Below are 20,931 nucleotides of genomic sequence, written 5' to 3' on the forward strand. Positions count from 1 at the left end.
CCAATGATCTGGGCTGACATTTATGTGCTGGGCAGTACCTAATTAATTAGCTTGTTTATTTTGTTTTTTTTCTTAAAGATGTACTGGGTGCATTCCGGCTACCGCTGAACCCTTGCATGCTTCGCGGCCTGGAGGTTGGGGACCACTGGGCTGCGGTGAGTTGGAGGACGTATTAAGACAGAACAACTCACTTCAGAGATACCTCACCCAATCGTCACTCCGAACGAGCACGTGTCTGCTCAATCTGATGTTACACAAGGAAATATGTCATCAAGGACAACATTTTCAAAGCAAGAACAGTTAAAGACTGTGCAGTACGACTGTTTCAAGACTAGTTCCTGAGACAGTCCATTCTTTTGCCAAAGTCTTAATTAAATGGCAATTTGACTTTTAGTTTCATTAGTTAAGTTTGACATCATGGATGTCAGGTGGGGGAGTATTCTGTCTCTAGAGGCACTGTTCAGTTTGTATGCAGTTTGTTTTGTACAAACATCACTCCCTGTTCGTAAGCCCTTTTTTAAAAAAAACATCATTTCCTGCATAGGTTAGTTCAAATTTTGACTTAAAACACAAGTTAGAAAGACATCCATCTTTATTCACTCTTTATTTGTCCTTGAAGCAGCAATATCTTTTCACAAAGTCTTCTCATTAAAAACTCTGAAGAAAGCTTCTGTCTCTGGTGATTTTTGAGAGGTGTTAATTCCCTGCCTAGGTTTGCCTGTAATATACTATGAGGGCAGTAGACCCTCTGAAATATAAAGTCCTTCTTTATAACCATTAGAATTAAGCTGAACTTGGAAGAAACAAAGCATTTAACAGACAGGTAAACAAAACATGATACTGAAAACAGGCAGTGCCACAGGGATCCAGGATCTATGCCATAATGGCATATTGTAACAACAGGAAGCTGAACTAAAAACACAAATACCAGGAGTCACAACTATAAAATTCAAGTCCTTTCATGATTTTAGTGGATGCTCATTGGGACTGTAGGTAATCCAAAAAAAGGGTCCACGGTAGTGTAGCAGTTAGTGGGATGCTATTACAGCTTGGTACATTCCAGACTTCGGAATTCAATTCCAGCACCATTCTGTAAGAAGTCTATGCAGTCCTTCCTGTGGAATGCATGAATTTTCTCCAGGTCATCCAGCTTCCTCCCACAGTCCAGAGATGTACAAGGTAGGTTAACTGGTCTTTGTAAATTGTCCCATGATTAGGTTAGGGTTTATCAGGTTTATAGAGTTGCTAGGGCAGTGTGGGTTGAAGGGCTGGTAGGGCCTACTCCACACTGTATTGCTAAATAAGTAAATAAATATTACATCCAGATTAGATAGATAAATTGAAAGACATTCCCTAAATTAAACCTCTAGAATTTAATAATAGTGCTAGGGATAACGTAACCGGTGTTATGTCTGGACATTGAAAGATAAAGCATTTTACATCATATAGAAGATAAATAAAAGTTTCAAATGAAAAGACAAAACCTGAATTAGAGCTTCAATGCATCAAAATACACTGATTCATTTTGTTATATGATATATATTAATTCACAGGAAGAGGGAAAACTGGAATGAAATTTGATAAGTACCTGGTGAGGTGACTTTAGATCTGTAGGTGCTCTGGTAAAGAGGAAATGAAGAATAGTGCTGTATGGTATTATATCCCCTGCCGCTGGGCTATTAGCAATATGTTCACTTGTTTGGAAAAGTAACGGTCTGTGAAGTACAAAACAGATTTAAGCAAATATAGCAAAAAAATCAATCCTGAAATTGTATAGGATGTAATACTAGCCAAATTCCCATGTTGTCAAGGAGATGATCTATGACTTCTGATATTGCTGCTTTTGTTAACTCATTGCTATCTGAAACAATATCACACTAGTGTAACTAATGCACACCATACCAATAGTGATATAGATCATATTATCCCAATGATATTTTATAAAGCAATACAAGTACCTCTTCCAAGAACCTTAATCAAATTATACAATCTTCAATTTGTGGTTCCACAGTGAAATAGTTATTTACTCAAACAGAACTATATTCTTGTGAATTGCTAAAAATCAAATTTTCTATCAGCTTCATGATCAGAAAACCATAACATTTAGGAGCAGAATTAGGCAATTTGGCCCATTGAGTCTGCTCCACTATTTCATCATGGCTGATCCAATATTCCTCTTAGCCTCAATCCCCTTCATGCCCGACCAATCAAGAATCTATCAATGTCTGCCTTAAATATACATAAAGACTTAGCCTCCGTAGCTGCTTGTGGCAAAGAATTCCACAGATTCACCACTCCCTAGCGAAAGAAATTTCTCCTCATCTCTGTTATAAAAGGACACTGCTCTATTTTAAGGCTGTGTTCTCTGGTCTTAGATTCTCCCACCATAGGAAAGATCTTCTCCACATCCACTCTAACAAAGCCTTTCACCATTTGACAGGTATCAATGAGGTCACCCCTCATTCTTCTGAATTCCAGTGAATACAGGCCCAGAGCCATCAAATACTCTTCATATGACAAGCCATTTAATCCTGAAATCATTTTGGGAACTTTCTTTGAACCCTCTCCAGTTTCAGCACATCCTTTTGAAGATAAGGAGCCCAAAACTGCTCACAATACTCCAAGTGAGGCCTCACCAGTGCTTTATAAAGTTTCAACATTACTTCCTTGCTTTTATATTCTAATCCTCTTGAAATGAATGCTAACATTGCATTTGCGTTCCTCACGATAGACTCAATCTGCAAATTAACCTTTAAGGGATCCTGCACAAGGACTCCTGATTCAGTTTGCAGTTCAGACTTTTGTAACTTTTCTCCATTTAGGAAGTAGTCAACCATTTCTTCTACTAAAGTGTATGACCATACATTTCACAACACTATTCCATTTGACATTTCTTTACCCATTCTCCTAATGTCTACCTTCTCTTCTTCCTCAAAATGACCTGCCCCTCCACCCATCTTCATATCGCCTGCAAACTTTGCAACAAAGTCATTAATTCCATCATCCAAATCATTGACAATAACATAAAAAGAATCAGTCCTAACACAAACCCCTATGAAACACCACTAATCACCAGCAGCCATTCAGAAAAAAACTCCCTTATTCCCACTCTTTGCCTCCTGCCAATCAGCTTTATCAGATTTATGGATAAATCATTGCTTTATCTATGCTAGAATCTTTCCTGTAATGCCATGGGCTCATAGCTTGTTAAGCAGCCTCATGTGGGGCACCTTGTCAAACGGCTTCTGAAAATCCAAATATACAGCATCAACCCTTTCTCCTTTGCCTATCCTGCTTGTTATTTCTTCAAAGAATTCCAACAGATTTGTCTGGCAAGATTTTCCCTTGATTAAACCATGCTGACTATGGCCTATTTTTATCATGTGCCTCTAAGTACCCCAAGACCTCATCCTTAATAATCAATTCCAACATCTTCCCAACCACTGAGGTCAGACTAATTGGCCTAATGCTTCCTTTCTTCTGCCTCTTTCCCTTCTTGAAGAGTGGAATGACATTTGCAATTTTCCAGTTTTCCGGAACTATTCCAAAATCTAATGATTCATGAAAAATCATTCTTAATGCCTCTATCTCTTCAGTCACCTCTTTCAGAATCCTAGGGTGTACATCATCTGGTCCAAGTGACTTATCTACCTTCAGACTTTTCAGTTTCCCAAGAACCTTCTCTCTAGGTATGGTAACTTAACACATTTCATGACCCCTGACACATGGAACTTCGACCATACTGCTAGTGTCTTCCACGGTGAAGACTGATGCAAAATACTTGTTCAGTTTATCTGCCATTTCATTGTCCCCATTACTACCTCTCCAGCATTATTTCCAGCGGTCTGATACCCACTCCTGCCTCTCTTTTACATTTTAAGTATCTGAAGAAACTTTTGGTATCCTCTTTAATATTATTGGCTAGCTTACTTCAGTATTCCATCTTTACCGTCTTAATTATTTTTAGCTGTCTTCTGTTGCTTTTTAAAAGTTCCCAATCCTCTAATTTTTGCTTTATTATATGCCACCTCATAATTCGATAGTTGTCACTTGCAGCTCATTTGGCTTTGAATGCAGAAGTTGTGAATACTAGTCTCACTATAGTGACTTGTACAAATTAACAAAGCTGGTACTTTGGTGTAATACTAAGGAAGTACTGCTTTTTGAATGCAGTTTCAAACAAAATCTATCCCTTCTATATTCATGCAAGAGTTACCGTAATAATATTTCCACAAAAATATTTTTACTGCTGCCTAGGTCAATTTTTAAACATCCATTGAAGATTGATTATCTAGTCATTTTTACCAAGGGATCTTGCCATGCATACATCATTCTAGAATGCAGAACAGTACAGCACAATACAGGACCTATCTTTTACCTACTCTAAGTAGATTAAGATATGTTGAACTTTTAACTTGCTTTAAGATCAATATAATCTAAGCAATGGACTCACTTTCAAGGACTCTTCATCTCATGTTCTCAACATTTAATGCTTACTGATTTATTATTATTTCTTTCTTTTTGTACTTGCACAGTTTGTTACCTTTTGTGCACTGGTTGAACGCCCAAGTTGATGTGGTTTTTCATTAATTCTGTTATTATTCTATAGGTTTATTGAGAATGGCCATAAGAAAACGAATCTCGGGGTTGTATACAGTGACATACATGTAATTTGACAATAAATTTACTTTGAACTTTGAAACTCCTTAGACCTAATTAATCAGATTAAAGAATTAGATCAATTAGACAATAGACAATAGGTGCAGAAGTAGACCATTCGGCCCCTCGAGCCTGCACCGCCATTTTGAGATCATGGCTGATCAACTACTATCAATACCCGGTTCCTGCCTTGTCCCCATATCCCTTGATTCCCCTATCCATAAGATACCTATCTAGCTCCTTCTTGAAAGCATCCAGAGAATTGGCCTCCACTACCTTCCAAGGCAGTGCATTCCAGACCCCCACAACTCTCTGGGAGAAGAAGTTCTTCCTTAACTCTGTCCTAAATGACCTACCCCTTATTCTCAAACCATGCCCTCTGGTACTGGACTCTCCCAGCAGCTGGAACATATTTCCTGCCTCTATCTTGTCCAATCCCTTAATAATCTTATATGTTTCAATCAGATCCCCTCTCAATCTCCTTAATTCCAGCGTATACAAGCCCAGTCTCTCTAACCTCTCTGCATAAGACAGTCCAGACATCCCAGGAATTAACCTCGTGAATCTACGCTGCACTTCCTCTACAGCCAGGATGTCCTTCCTTAATCCTGGAGACCAAAACTGTACACAATACTCCAGGTGTGGTCTCACCAGGGCTCTGTACAAATGCAAGAGGATTTCCTTGCTCTTGTACTCAATTCCCTTTGTAATAAAGGCCAACATTCCATTAACCTTCTTCACTGCCTGCTACACTTGCTCATTCACCTTCAGTGACTGATGAACAAGGACTCCTAGATCTCTTTGTATTTCTCCCTTACCTAACTCTACACCGTTCAGATAATAATCTGCCTTCCTGTTCTTACTCCCAAAGTGGATAACCTCACACTTATTCACATTAAACGTCATCTGCCAAGTATCTGCCCACTCACCCAGCCTATCCAAGTCACCCTGAATTCTCCTAACATCCTCATCACATGTCACACTGCCACCCAGCTTAGTATCATCAGCAAATTTGCTGATGTTACTTTCAATGCCTTCATCCAAATCGTTGACGTAAATTGTAAACAGCTGTGGTCCCAATACCGAGCCCTGTGGCACCCCACTAGTCACCACCTGCCATTCCGAGAAACACCCATTCACCGCTACCCTTTGCTTTCTATCTGCCAACCAGTTTTCTATCCATGTCAATGTCTTCCCCCCGATGCCCTGAGCTTTGATTTTACCCACCAATCTCCTATGTGGGACCTTATCAAATGCCTTCTGAAAATCGAGGTACACTACATCCACTGGATCTCCCCTGTCTAACTTCCTGGTTACATCCTCGAAAAACTCCAACAGATTAGTCAAGCATGATTTACCCTTGGTAAATCCATGCTGGCTCGGCCCAATCCTATCACTGCAATTGTATGCTCAAACTAATAATCCTGAATTATACAAGAAGCATGTAGAACTTCAAACTAAATTTGATCTTCTGTCTACTCAACCTGTTGAACGCCAACTTCTTGAAAGTAAGAGTCGCTTTTATATTCATGGTGACAAATCTTGTAAATTTCTAGTTAATCAGTTGAGGCATTCTAAAGCTAAACAACATATTTAGCTGCGCAGGCGGGTGACGTCGGGCAGTGAAGTGCGGGAGATTTAAAAGGAACACAGCCCGATACAGCGGGCAGTGGAGTGAGCTGGGAGTAGAGTGGAGGCCTAAGGGCTTTGGCTCAACGGGCTTCGGTGGAACCGGGCGAGGCGAGGAATACCGGAGCTGCAGAGCTCTCACAGCTAGTTGCTTGGTAAGTATTGGTAAGTAGTCCTGCTTCCTTTTACACTTATAACTTTAAAAGTATTGTTAAATAGTGTGATAGTTAGCTGTATTGGGGCAAAGGGTTCTTGCATAACCAATACTAGTACATTAAATTAACTATATAGCATGGAGCAGGTGATGTGTTACTGCTGCGAGATGTGGGAACCGGTAGACCCCATTGAGGGACACGGCGACTACATTTGCAGCAAGTGTTTGTTGCTCGAGGAACTCCAGCTTCATATTGATGAGCTGCAGTCCGAGCTTCAGACACTGCGACACATCAGGGAGGGGGAGAGTTACCTGGACTCTGTGTACCAGGAGATAGCCACACCTAATGGCTGGACCGGATGGAGTTTCCCCACGATTACTGAGGGCCTGTGCGACTGAGCTGGGAGAACCACTACAGCGCATCTTCAACATGAGCCTGGAGCAGAGAAGAGTACCCAGACAGTGGAAAACATCCTGTATTGTCCCGGTACCGAAGAAACCACAACCAAAGGAGTTGAATGACTTCAGACCTGTTGCCTTGACGTCGCACGTTATGAAGACCATGGAGCGGCTGATAATACAGAATCTGAGGCCACAAACCAGGCACGCCCAGGATCCTCTTCAGTTTGCGTATAAGGAGAAGGTGGGAGTGGAGGAAGCTATCACGTATTTGCTGCACAAATCACTTTCTCACCTAGAGGGGGTCAGTTGTGCTGTGAGGATTACATTCCTGGACTTCTCTAGTGCCTTTAACACCATCCAGCCCAAGATCTTAAGGCACAAACTAACGGAGATGGGAGTAGACTCTCACATGGTGGATTGGATAGTGGACTACTTGACAGATAGACCTCAGTATGTGCGGTTGGGAGACTATAGGTCTGACACGGTGGTCAGCAGCACAGGAGCGCCGCAGGGAACCGTACTCTCTCCGGTCCTGTTCACCCTGTACACATCAGACTTCCAATATAACTCGGAGTCCTGCCACGTGCAGAAGTTCGCTGATGACACGGCCACAGTGGGGTGTGTCAGGAATGGACAGGAGGAGGAGTATAGGAAACTGATACAGGACTTTGTGATATGGTGCAACTCAAACTACCTGCGTCTCAATATCACCAAGACCAAGGAGATGGTGGTGGACTTTAGGAGATCTAGGCCTCATATGGAGCCAGTGATCATTAATGGAGAATGTGTGGAGCAGGTTAAGACCTACAAGTATCTGGGAGTACAGTTAGACGAGAAGCTAGACTGGACTGCCAACACAAATGCCTTGTGCAGGAAGGCACAGAGTCAACTGTACTTCCTTAGAAGGTTGGCGTCATTCAATGTCTGTAGTGAGATGCTGAAGATGTTCTATAGGTCAGTTGTGGAGAGCGCCCTCTTCTTTGTGGTGGCGTGTTGGGGAGGAAGCATTAAGAAGAGGGACGCCTCACGTCTTAATAAGCTCTGGCGGGCTCTGTCGTGGGCAAAGTACTGGAGAGTTTAACATCGGTAGCTGAGCGAAGGGCGCTGAGTAGGCTACGGTCAATTATGGATAACTCTGAACATCCTCTACATAGCACCATCCAGAGACAGAGAAGCAGTTTCAGCGACAGGTTACTATCGATGCAATGCTCCTCAGACAGGATGAAGAGGTCAATACTCCCCAATGCCATTAGGCTTTACAATTCTACCGCCAGGACTTAAGAACTTTTTAAAAGCTATTATTAATGCTTTTTGAGATAGTGATTTAGATGCATATCATATTTTTTTTACTGAGTTAAGTATTGTATGTAATTAGTTTTGCTACAACAAGTGTATGGGACATTGGAAAAAAAGTTGAATTTCCCCATGGGGATGAATAAAGTATCTATCTATCTATCTATCTATCTAATAGATTAACTAATGTAGATTGCAGTCAAGCACAGGATGGTGTGGCTATGAGTGAGGCAAGTAGGGGAATCCAGGAGGTAGGGCTGGAGGAGATGCAGGCCTTACTCTTGTCCAACAGATTTGAGGCTTTAACTCCCTGTGAGGGCAGGAGCGGGGACTGTGGGGAGAATGAGCAACCTGCCCATAGCACCGTGGAGTGGGGGGCCATTCCAGAGGGCGGAGTCAATAGAAATGTTGTAGTGATAGAGGACAGTATCGTCAGGGGGATAGATAGGGTTCTCTGCAACCGAGAGCGAGAGTCCCGAAGGCTATGTTGCCTGCCTGGTGCCAGGGTTAAGGACATCTCTTCTGGGCTGGAGAGAAACTTGCAGTGGGAGGGGGAGGATCCAGTTGTCTTAGTACACGTTGGTACTAATGACATAGATAGGACAAGGAAGAAGGTTCTGTTACAGGAATATGAGCAGCTAGGGGTCAAATTAAAAAACAGAACCTCAAGGGTAATAATCTCTGGATTATTACCTGAGCCACGAGCAAATTTGGCTAGGTTAAATAAAATTAGGGAGTTAAACGCGTGGCTCAAAGACTGGTGTGGGAGAAGTGGGTTTTGCTTCTTGGGATACTGGTACCAGTACTGGGACAGGAGAGAACTGTTCCGGAGGGACGGGCTTCACCTGAACCGGGCTGGGGATAGTGTCCTGGCGAATCATATAACTAGGGCTGCAGAGATGTCTTTAAACTAACTAGTGGGGGGGAGGATTCTAGAGAGCAAATAATTAAAAAGACAATGGAGAAGGTAATGGATGTAGGTAAAAGTGGAGGAATAAAAAGACAGAGTGTGTCAGGAGGGGAAAGAATGTACGGAGATAAGCGTAAAGTTGTACAAAAGGAAAAGGTAGGAAATATGTCAAACATATTTGAAAGTCCTTTATTTGAATCCACGTAGTATTGATGAGTTGACGGTACAAATAATTACGTATGGTTATGATATTGTGGCAATTACGGAAACATGGCTGCAGGGTGACCAGGACTGGGAATTAAACATACAAGGGTATTCGACAATTAGGAGAGACAGGCAAGAAGGAAAAGGAGGTGGGGTGGCTATGTTAATAAAGCAAGAAATCACTGCAATAAAGCGAAATGATATTGGCTCAAAGGATCAGGATAATGAAACAATTTGGGTAGAAATAAGAAATAGTAAAGGGAAAAAAGCAGTGGTGGGAGTAGTCTATAGGCCTCCAAACAGCTGTAACTCAGTTGGTCGGAGCATAAATCAGGAAATAGTTGGGGCTTGTAATAAGGGAACAGCTATAATTATGGGGGATTTTAACTTTCATATTGACTGGAATAATCAAGTCGGACACGGCAGCCTTGAAGAAGAGTTTATTGAGTGTATTCGGGATGGGTTCCTTGAACAATACGTTACTGAGCCGACATGGGGGCAAGCAGTCTTAGATCTGGTCCTGTGTAATGAGACAGGACTAATAAAAAATGTACTAGTAAAGGATCCCCTTGGAATGAGTGACCATAACATGGTCGAATTCCATATTCAATTAGAGGATGAGAGGGTTGGATCTCAAACAAGCATACTGAGCTTAAATAAAGGAGACTATGATGGTATGAGCAGAATTGCTCAAGATGGATTGGGAAAAAAGATTATAGGGTAGATTGGTACTTGATCAGTGGTGTATATTTAAGGAGTTATTTTACAACTATCAAGAAAAATATATTCCACTGAAGTAAAAAGGGTGTAAAAGAAAAAATAGTTATCAGTGGCTAAGTAAAGAAATAAAGTAAAGTATACGACTAAAAAGAAAGTTATATAAGGTAGCTAAATCTAGTGGGAAGATTGAAGATCGAGAAGCTTTTAAAGATCAGCAACAAATAACAAAAAGATTGATTAAGAAGAGGAAGATAGATTATGAAAGTAAATTGGCAAAAAACATAACAGCAGATAGTAAGAGTTTTTATAGTTATATAAAAAGAAAAAGGGTGGCTAAAGTAAATGTTGGTCCCCTAGAAGATGAGAAGATGAGACCGGGAAATTAATGGTAGGGGACATGGAGATGGTGGAAACGCTGAACAAAAATTTTGTATCAGTTTTTACATTAGAGGACACTCAAAATATCCCAACACTGGATAAACAGGGGGCTCTAGGGGACGAGAAGCTAACTACGATTCAAATCACCAAGGAAATGGTACTTGATAAATTAATGGGACTGAAGGTGGATAAATCCCCTGGACAGGATGGCTTGCATCCTAGGGTCTTAAGGGAAGTGGCGGTCGGGATTGTGGATGCATTAGTGATAATTTTTCAAAACTCGCTGGACTCGGCAATGGTCCCGGCAGATTGGAAAAATGCTAATGTAACTCCTTTATTTAAAAAGGGCAATAGACAGAAGGCTGGGAATTATAGGCCAGTTAGCCTAACATCTGTGGTTTGCAAAATGTTGGAATCGATAATTAAGGAAACAGTAACAGGGCATTTGGATAAACATAGCTTAATAGGACAAAGTCAGCATGGCTTTACAAAAGGGAAGTCATGTTTGACAAATTTGTTGGAGTTCTTTGAGGACATAACATATAGGGTAGATAAAGGGGAACCAGTGGATGTGGTGTATTTGGACTTCCAAAAGGCATTTGACAAGGTGCCACACCAAAGATTATTACTTGAAGTAAAAAATCATGGGATTGGGGATAATATTCTGGCATGGGTGGAGGATTGGCTTTCTAACAGAAAACAGAGAGTTGGGATAAATGGTTTATTCTCAGACTGGCAGTTGGTGACTAGTGGTGTTCCGCAGGGGTCGGTGTTGGGACCCCAACTCTTTACAATCTATATTAATGATTTGGAGAAAGGGACTAAGTGCAACGTATCGAAGTTTGCTGATGACACAAAGATGGGAGGGAGTGTAATGAGTGCGGAGGACATTGAAACCCTGCAGGGGGACATAGATAGGCTGAGTGATAGGGCAGACATTTGGCAGATGAAATATAATACTGACAAGTGTGAGGTCTTGCACTTTGGCAGGAAAAATAACAGAGCAAGTTATTATCTAAATGGAGAGAAACTGGAAAGTGCTTCTGTGCAAAGGGATCTGGGGGTCCTGGTGCAGGAAACACAAAAAGTTAGTATGCAAGTGCAGCAGGTGGTCAAGAAAGCCAATGGAATGCTGGCTTTTATTGCTAGGGGGATGGAGTATAAGAACAGGGAGGTCTTACTGCAGTTGTACTGAGTATTGGTGAGACCACACCTGGAGTACTGCGTGCAGTTCTGGTGTCCATATTTAAGAAAGGACATACTGGCTCTAGAGGCAGTGCAGATAAGGTTCACTAGGCTAATTCCGGGGATGGGTGAGTTGATGTATGATGAGAGGTTGAGTAGATTGGGACTCTACTCATTGGAGTTCCGAAGAATGAGAGGCGATCTTATTGAAACATATAAGATTGTGAAGGGGCTTGATCGGGTGGATGCGGGGAGAATGTTCCCAATGATGGGTGAAACTAGGACTAGGGGGCATAATCTTAAAATAAGGGGATGCCGTTCCAGGACAGAGATGCGGAGAAATTTCTTCACTCAGAGGGTAGTGGGGCTGTGGAATTTACTGCCCCAGAGAGCTGTGGAAGCTACTACACTCAATAAATTCAAAACGGAGATAGACATTTTCCTGGATAAAAATGGCATTAGGGGATACGGTGAGCGAGCAGGTAAGTGGACATGAGGCTAGGTTTAGATCAGCCATGTGATCTCCTGGACCAGTTTTCGATAGCCTAGATGGGTCGGAGAGGAATTTTCCAGATTTTTTCTCCTCAATTGGCAACTTGGTTTTTCTTCCCCGGGTGATCACATGGGTTTGGGCGGGATGAATAATAAAATAAAATGGGCGGCATGGTGCCCTGTTGGTTGGCACTGTTGCCTTGTGGGATTCGGTGAAAACTAGAGTTAAGATTGGATCAGCCATGATATTGTTGAATGGCGGAGCAGGCTTGAGGGGCCGATTGGCCTACTCCTGCTCCTATCTCTTATGTTCTTATGTTCTTATTACAAAGATCCGGAAGGAGAATGGAGATTTTACATCGGATCACTTAGAAATCAATGACGTATTTAAAAATTTTTACTCTCGGCTTTATTCCTCTGAATCTCTGAATGAGAATATTTCTGTTGATCTTTTCTTAAATAATCTGAATATTCCTTCGCTTTCATCTGATGTTAAAGCAAAACTTAATGAGCCTTTATCATCAGAAGAAATATCTTTTGCAATTTCTGCATTGTCTTCAGGAAAATCTCCTGAACCTGATGGGTTCCCTGTAGAATTTTATAAATCATTTTCTTCACTCCTTTCTCCTCAGTTACTCTCAGTACTATCTGACTCGTTTAATTATGGTAAATTGCCACCCTCTTTTAATGAGGCATGTATTATTCTTTTATTAAAAAAGGGTAAAGACCCAACAGAGTGCTCCTCGTACAGGCCGATTTCTTTGCTTAATATTGATGTTAAAATCTTGGCCAAAGCTTTGGCTCATAGATTAGAAACTGTTATTCCCTCTATTATTTCTGATGATCAAACTGGTTTTATTAAAAACCGTCTTCCTTTTTTTAACATTCGGCGTTTATTTAACATTTTATATTCACCTTCAACTGGGATTCCTGAATGTGTTATTTCTCTCGATGCAGAGAAAGCAATTGATCATATAGAGTGGAACTACTCCTTTGCAGTTTTAGAAAAATTTGACTTTGGTCAAAGTTTTATCTCTTGGATCAAATTGCTGTATCTGTGTCCTACCGCCTCTGTCTTGACTAATTTTCAGCAATCCCAGCTATTTAACCTCAAACGTGGCACCTGTCAAGGATGCCCTTTAAGTCCCTTTCTCTTTGATTTGGCTATAGAACCTTTGGCGATAGCATTCCGAAGCTGTCCTGAACTGACTGGGATTTGGAGGGGGGGTGTTGAGCATAAAGTTTCTCTTCATGCTGATGATCTATTACTTTTTCTTTCAAATCCGTCCACATCCTTATCTCCAATGTTTTCACTTCTTGATCAATTTAGCCAGTTTTCTGGCTATAAACTTAATTTACATAAGAGTGAACTTTTCCCAATTAATAAAGAAGCACAAGTATTAGCAGTTCGTGACCTCCCCTTTAAAGTAGTTCATAATCAATTTACTTACCTTGGGATTACAGTTACAAGGAAGTTTAAAGATCTTTTTCGTGAAAATTTTGCCAGTCTTTTATATACTACAAAACAAGAGTCTGTCACCATGGTCACCTCTAACTATGTCCTTGGTGGGTCGTATTAATATTGTTAAAATGTATGTTCTCCCTAAATTTTTATATTTATTTCAATCTATCCCAATTTTTATTCCTAAAACCTTTTTTGATTCCTTAGGCTCTATTATTTTGTCATATCTGTGGAAGAATAAGCGTTTTAGAATTAATAAAGTTTATCTTCAAAAATCTAAAAAAGAGGATGGCATGGCCTTACCTAACTTTTGTTTATATTACTGGGCAGCTAACATACGTTGCACTACCTTTTGGTCTTTTTTTCATAGCCAATCCGAGTGCCCTAATTGGGTGGCAATGGAGTTGAATTCCACTAAAGATTTATCTATTTCTGCACTTCTTGGCTCTGCACTCCCTAGTAGTTTGTCTAGACTAATTGTTAATCCTCTTGTCAGACACACTTTGCGAATATGGGCCCAGTTTAGGAAATTTTATGGTTTTTACGGTTTTTCCCTTTCTAGCCCTATCTTACATAATCATCTTTTTTTACCTATTATGTATGACTCAACATTCTATGATTGGTATAGGAAGGGCATTAGACATTTTGAAGATCTTTTTATCGATAATCACTTCGCATCCTTTCAACAGCTCTCTGCTAAGTTCAATCTGCCTAATGCCCCTTTTTTTTTAGATATCTCCAAATTAGACACTTTATCAATCCTTTAATTCCTAACTTCCCTGAAATGCCCGAGAAAAATGTTATGGATTTCTTTCTTTCTATTATTCCACTGGGTAAAGGTTTAATATCATTTATTCATGATAAATTAGCATCCTTACAGCGTGCCCCTGTGAATAAAATTAGAATGGCTTGGGAGCATGATTTAAATATTTCTTTATCTGATGAGATTTGGGACTCGATTCTCAAATCGGTTAATTCAATCTCTCTTTGTGCTCGCCATTGCCTTTTACAGTTTAAGATTGTTCATAGAGCCCATATGTCCCATATGGGTGAGACAGATATACGCTTGAGTTCGACTAAATGTCGAATATTATCTTTTGCTTCTCTCCTGGCTAGACGTCTAATCCTCCTTAGATGGAGAGATGTTGCCCCGCCCACGCATGCTCAATGGCTTAACGATATTATGTCCTGTTTAGACCTTGAAAAAATCCATTATTCAATTCTTAATTCGGATATAAAGTTTCATAAGGTCTGGGGACCTTTTATTGAGTACTTTCATAACTTTCCTCTTAATTAAGTTTTTTTTTCAATCCCTTACTTTCAGCTCTTCTTTTTTTTGGTAGTAGGCATTATTATCTTCAGTTTTCAAGTGTATTTACAGTTTTGGGGGTTTGAATGTCCTGATTTATATTCTCTACATTTTATTGTGGTTGGTCTGGAGTTTTTTTTTGTTGTGGGGCTTGGGGAGGATACTAACTTTACATGACCTCAATTTGGGTGCTCTCTCAATTTTTTTTTGTTATATTATTATTGTATGTTTATTTTGCACTGTATTAATTTTCTATTTTGGTTTGGGTTTTTTTTAAAAATTTGTAGTGTTGTAGAAAATGCATTAAAAAAATCAATTAAAAAAAAGAACTTTGAAACTCCTACATAATCATTTCCTCCATTTTTCTATCATCCATGTGGCTAGCTATGAGTTTCTTAACTGTATCTGCCTCTTACCATCACCCTTGGCAGGGCATTCCATGCACCCACTACTCCCTGTGTAAATAACTTAACTCTGATATTTCTCCTATATTTTCCTCCACTCATCTTAAAATTATGACCCCCTTGTATTAGCTATTTCTGCCCTGGGGGAGAAAAGTCTCTGGCTATCCTCACTATCTATGCCTCATCATCTTATACACCTCACATTCTCCTTTGCTCCAAACAGAAAATCCCTAGCTCTTCATAAGACATGCCCTCTAGTCCAGGCAGCATCCTGGTAAACCTGCTCTGCACCTTCTCTAAAGCATCCACATCCTTTCTATAATGAGGCAACTAGAATTAAACCCAGTCTTCTGAGTGTGGTCTAATTAGGGTTTTATAGAGATGCAACATTACCTCGTGGCTCTTGAACTCAATCCCTCAAGTAAAGAAGGCCAATACGCCATACGTCTTCTTAACAACCTCATCAGCTTGCAACAACTTTGAGGGATCTATGGACATGGATCACCCTGTTCCTCCACACTGTGAAGGATCCTGCCATTAACCCTGTATTGCGTCTTCAAATTCGACCTTCCAAAATAAATCACCTCACACGTTAATGGAATTAACTCCTTATGTCACTTCTCAGCCTAGCTCTGCATCCTGTCAATGTCCCGTTGCAACCTACAACAACCCTCTACACTTTCAAAAACTTCATCAACCTTCTGTCAAACTGAAGAAAGGGGGAAAAAAAACTTAACAACAAATATTCTGTCAGGAATCACTTTTGTTTATAATTCAATAATCTTAATTCCTTACAATCCGCCATTGCTTGCTCTCTGGATGTACTGCCACTAGCTTTGTCAAGTGCTCAGGATATTGATTCATGTCTTATTGAAAAAAAAATCTTGATTTAATTCATAATCTAGTCCATATGTCTTATCCCAGAACATTCATTGATTATACATGCAGTTTATTTTACTGTTAACCAGAGAAACTGAAACCGTTTTAAAGTCATATATTCTATAGTTTCTCAAGAAATAATTGGACCTCACTGAAAATCCATCCCACTCTCTGAATTCTTAAAAAACATATAGCACATATGCTGTTTTATGGTTAATATTCTTTGCACAATTCTGGCTAATTTCTGATCTCTCCATCAGCACAAAAAGTAGTTTTAGAATTTAAATCCCTTTGCAAAATAAAAACTACATATACTGTTTTTTGCAAAGACTATCAAAAAAATTACTCAGGTTATAAAATACAAGTGAAAAATTGGGAGTATCACAGATCAAGAAAAATTATCATAATTGATGCACTTTATCAATGATTTAAGTCTCACCCAAAATTCTTTATGTGAAAGTAACTAACCTGAATGACCTTAATAATCGGTATGATTTTCCTAGATCAGATACTCTTCTGCAAAGTGGTGCCACAGCTAATTCCATCTGTAGTATTGTAAGATAACAGTGTAACTTCTAATGACAGTGTAACTGCTTACTTTTATTGAACAGATAACATACATTATCAAACTGGTCTTTTAAAAGACTAAATGACATAAAAAAAATGTAACATTTACAGAAAGTATCAAATTAAACTTTAAATTTAAAAACTAAAATTTTATGTACTCTGACAACTGGAAAATTCTAGAGACATCTGAAAATTTCTTTAACCAAAACTTCACAATACACTTTTTTTTAAAGATAAGCATTACTGGTCAGATATAAAAATTATTGATAAAAATGATTACATTGAACAAAATTCTAAATCTTATTTCATTTTTAAGAGTCTATCTCTAAATTTTTCAGCAATTTCCCTTGTAATATCCTAGATTTACATTCTGAATGCAAGCTGTCCTGCAAAGTATTCATATTAAACTTTGTCATGCTTCTCAAATGCTTCGAAGTGTACATGATTAACTTGAAATATGGTGATTCCCACATTTGGGAAAGCAAAAGCCTGTATGCACAGCAAGATCTCATATAAAATAGCAAACTTAATTGGCTAATAAATGCCCCATTCTTTAATAAACCCTTAGTTTACCATCACAAGTGGAAAGTCGTGGTATCCAATAAAGTAACATTCCTTTTCAACTGCCAGCATAGATTACATGCTGAAAATGCTATGCTTAATCCATAGCATTACGCTGATGGAAATCTTTCAGACCTAGATTTTTGTTTTAAATTCGTGAATGTCATGACCAAGTCCATGAAGTAAGTTAAACGTTAGTTTAAAATATGTCAAATAAATCAAAGAAATGAAAATGGATAAGTGAGATTGACTAGTACATCATTAGAATAAGATAATAACCCACAAGAAGCAAAAATGAGGAAGAGATGAAAAGATAAACATAAATTAAAATGCAGAAATGCACTGAATTATGAATTATTTTCTGTTTCCAAACAGCACAACTATTTCACAATTGCATTATTTCCCTTAATGTAGGGTACCACTGACTCAAAAAAAAATTAAAGCTACAAAACAAGTTATGAAAGTAGAGGCTGAAAATGAATGAAAAGTAAAGAGACACACACAAGCTCATTTTAAAAAGGTAAAATTTCTGTAAGAGTGCAGAAAATTATGTTAAATTATAAATAGTTACTAAGAGCACAGAACAATTTTGTGGCTTACAATTTCCTTTTCTGTCATAGCAGTTAAATTAAGATCCCTTCTGTTCTTAGGTGAACAACATGAGCAAGAAAACCTATCCTCAATACCCTTCATTCTTCCATCTATATGCTAAAATAAATCAGGATTTCCACATCACATTGGTGGGAGCTCTGTGCATCGAGTTTGGCTACCATGTTTCTAACAACCACAAGTGTTTTGGAACTTAGAGATGCAAAATGTCCTAGAAAAGTACAAGCAGTTCTTTTTTTGGCAAAGCATGTAACTAAAAATATTTTGACTGCTAAAGAAAATAACCCAGAAAAAATATAAAAAGACAGAAAAATATCTCAAAGTATGGAGGATGGAACTAAAGTCTGAAGTTGCTAAACTAGAGGGTTAAATAGTATTCTGCAGAAAGATTCAGTGCTGTTCTCAAAGTATGATTATAGTGTGTAATAGATTTAAATATGAAAGGGCAATCTGAAGTTGCAAAACAAAGTCATGGCCATTTTTGCAGACATATGATTTCAGCTAAGTGATAGCACAATCTATATTTACTCTTCATAATGAAAGGATCATATGAAAATCACAAATAAGTTTTGTTTGGTGGTCTAGACAATAACATGAAATTGAAAGAAAGAACAGACATTAGACCTGTTATAGTTGCAAAGGAAAGTATAAAAGAAAAATATATGAGATTTTTCAGGAAGATCTGAGCCGTGTAGAAATCAAACAGGCAATGGATCACTTTGTGGCCATTTTGGTAGAGTTCCATCTGGCAAATACAAAGGCTATCAGAATGGGAGATAGTGAATAACATTTCAGAAAGAGAATGGAGACATTGTTGAAGAAACACTGGAGATGCTACTTGTCTGAACTACTACTTCTTTAACTTTGCATTTCTTACATTGAAACACTTCTTTAATTTTCAGATTTCAAAATATAAATCAAGATGGAAGAAACAAAAGCAACAATGGTTGTTAGTTCTTACCTGTGCAAAGTCGGCAGCCAGTCTCATTTTACCTCCCTCACCAAGAGGTCTCAGTAGACTTGCATTACGAATAAATAGTTGAATACTCCTCTGTGCAATATTTTCTGTACTGTCATATACGAAATCCACACATTCAAAATTTTTAAAGTAGTCACTCATGACTCGTGATATGAAACCTTGCAATTCTTTCATGTAAAGAGAGCATGGCACCTCTGGCTTCCCAGACAGGGACCTGTACAAATTAATGCAAGACATATCTTCATTTCCATTATTTTCCCGGAACTAAAATAGACAACCTCACATCTATTAAATAGAATCAAAGTATTTTAATAGTACTTTGTAAAGTTCAAATGCATTTTGCTATAAAGATCCCCATTTCATACAAACCTCACTCAATTCACATATTTTATGTCACACAAGTTTACTAATTAGTATCATTGAGTTCTCATCTAATGTTCCACAACCCATTCCCCCACTGACACACTACTGTTAATGCACAATGTCTTTTTGAGTTGGTAGTAGGGCCACTGATTGTTATTCTGTATCTCCCATGTTTGAGATCTTCTTAGGAAGGCTGTTTTTTTTTAGCTCCAATCAAAGTTTCCTCAGCTACATCATTTGACCCTTCAACAACATTATTGCCAAGCCCCCATGCTGTGTTCTTTCCAGCTCCATCTCTCATTTTCATAAGGGCTGAGCCAAGCATCACAAGTACATCACTGGCAGTGAAATACTTTAGAATGCCAGAATCTGTCAAGGGATATATGATTCTAATTTATTTTCAGATCCTTCCAATGTCTCTTATCATTTTACATCATGGAGAAGGGAAGCCAAACAATTTTTTCTACGTTTAAGCAAGTTTCAAGGAGTTCACTGTTGATGTAAGAAAGAAGAATTAGGGCACTGTAGGGATGGAAATTGTAAACATATTTCGATAGAAAATAACTAGACCAACCAAAAAAGATTGTTGATGAACTGAGTCAGTTTGGTGTTAGTATTGCTGGGCTTCAGTTGGCAAAAGACAATTGGAATTGGTTATTATTGTCACATACTGAGATACAGTGAAAAGCTTGTCTTGCCTACTGTTCATTCAGTTACAATCATTACCCAATGGATTGAGGTAGAACAAGGCAGAACAATAACATTTCAGAATAAAGTGTAACAGCCACACAGAAATTGCAGTGCAAGCAAAGAATAAGGCTGAAAAAATTGCGGAGTACATTGTGAGGTCAAAAGTCCATATCTCATACTAGGGAACTATTTAATAGTCTCATAACAGTGGGGTGAAAGCTGTCCTTAAGCCTCAATTTTGTATCTTCTGCCTGGTGGAAGAGGGGAGAAGAGAGAATGTCAAGGGTGGGTGTGGTTTTTGATTATCCTGGCTGCTTTACTGAAGCAGTGAGAAGTATAGACAGAGTCCACGGAGAAGAGGCTGGTTTTCCCGATGTACTGTATCAACAATTCTCTGCAGCACCTTGCGATCGTGTACAAAACAGTTGTCCCAAGGGAACACATGGGGCTCCACCATTAATTGAATCTATCTGGAACTACATGTTTATAGCCACGAAGCAGGAACATCTTAACTATGATATTGTCAAAAGCTGAATAATGAATTATGCATCTGTACTTGTTAGGTGAGCAGTTGTGATATGTAGGTTTAAAACCTACAACTGGGTATAAAATTGTGTAAAACCATTGCGATGAAGTTCAAAGTAAATTTAATATCAGAGTACATATCTGTCACCATATGTAACCCTGAGATTCATTTTCTTGTGGGCATACTCAATAAATCCATAATAGAATAATCATAACAGAATCAGTGAGAGACTGCACCAACTTAGGCATTCAACCAGCATGCAAAAGACAAGCTGTGCATATACAAAAAGGAACAATAATAATAGATACATAAGCAATAAATATCGAGAACATGAGATGATGAGTCCCTGAAAGTAAGTCCTTTGGTTGAGGGAACATTTCAATGATGGGATGAGTGAAGTTGTATCCTTTGGTTCAAGAGCTTGATGGTTGAGGGGTAATAACTGTTTCTGAACCTGGTAGTAAGTCCTGAGGTTCCTGTAACTTCTTCCTATTGGCAACAGCAAGAAGAGAGCATGTCCTGGATGGTGGGGCCCCCCAATGACGGATGCTGCTTT

The 20,931-nt window shown here is 39.0% G+C and overlaps 1 protein-coding gene across 1 annotated transcript in view; it reads right to left on the reverse strand.

Moving 5' to 3' along the window:
• cog5 (component of oligomeric golgi complex 5) overlaps positions 1-20,931 on the reverse strand; it is a 126,463-nt gene that overhangs the window by 6,236 nt on the left and 99,296 nt on the right. Inside the window, exons 18-20 of the mRNA XM_073066321.1 lie at positions 18,779-19,010; positions 16,549-16,625; positions 1,589-1,715 (exon numbers count right to left, since the gene is read on the reverse strand). Coding sequence (XP_072922422.1) covers positions 1,589-1,715; positions 16,549-16,625; positions 18,779-19,010 — 436 coding nt within the window. The remainder of the gene's footprint in view (positions 1-1,588; positions 1,716-16,548; positions 16,626-18,778; positions 19,011-20,931) is intronic.

The sequence above is a fragment of the Hemitrygon akajei genome, chromosome 14 (assembly GCF_048418815.1).
Source record: "Hemitrygon akajei chromosome 14, sHemAka1.3, whole genome shotgun sequence".
NCBI lineage: Eukaryota > Metazoa > Chordata > Chondrichthyes > Myliobatiformes > Dasyatidae > Hemitrygon > Hemitrygon akajei.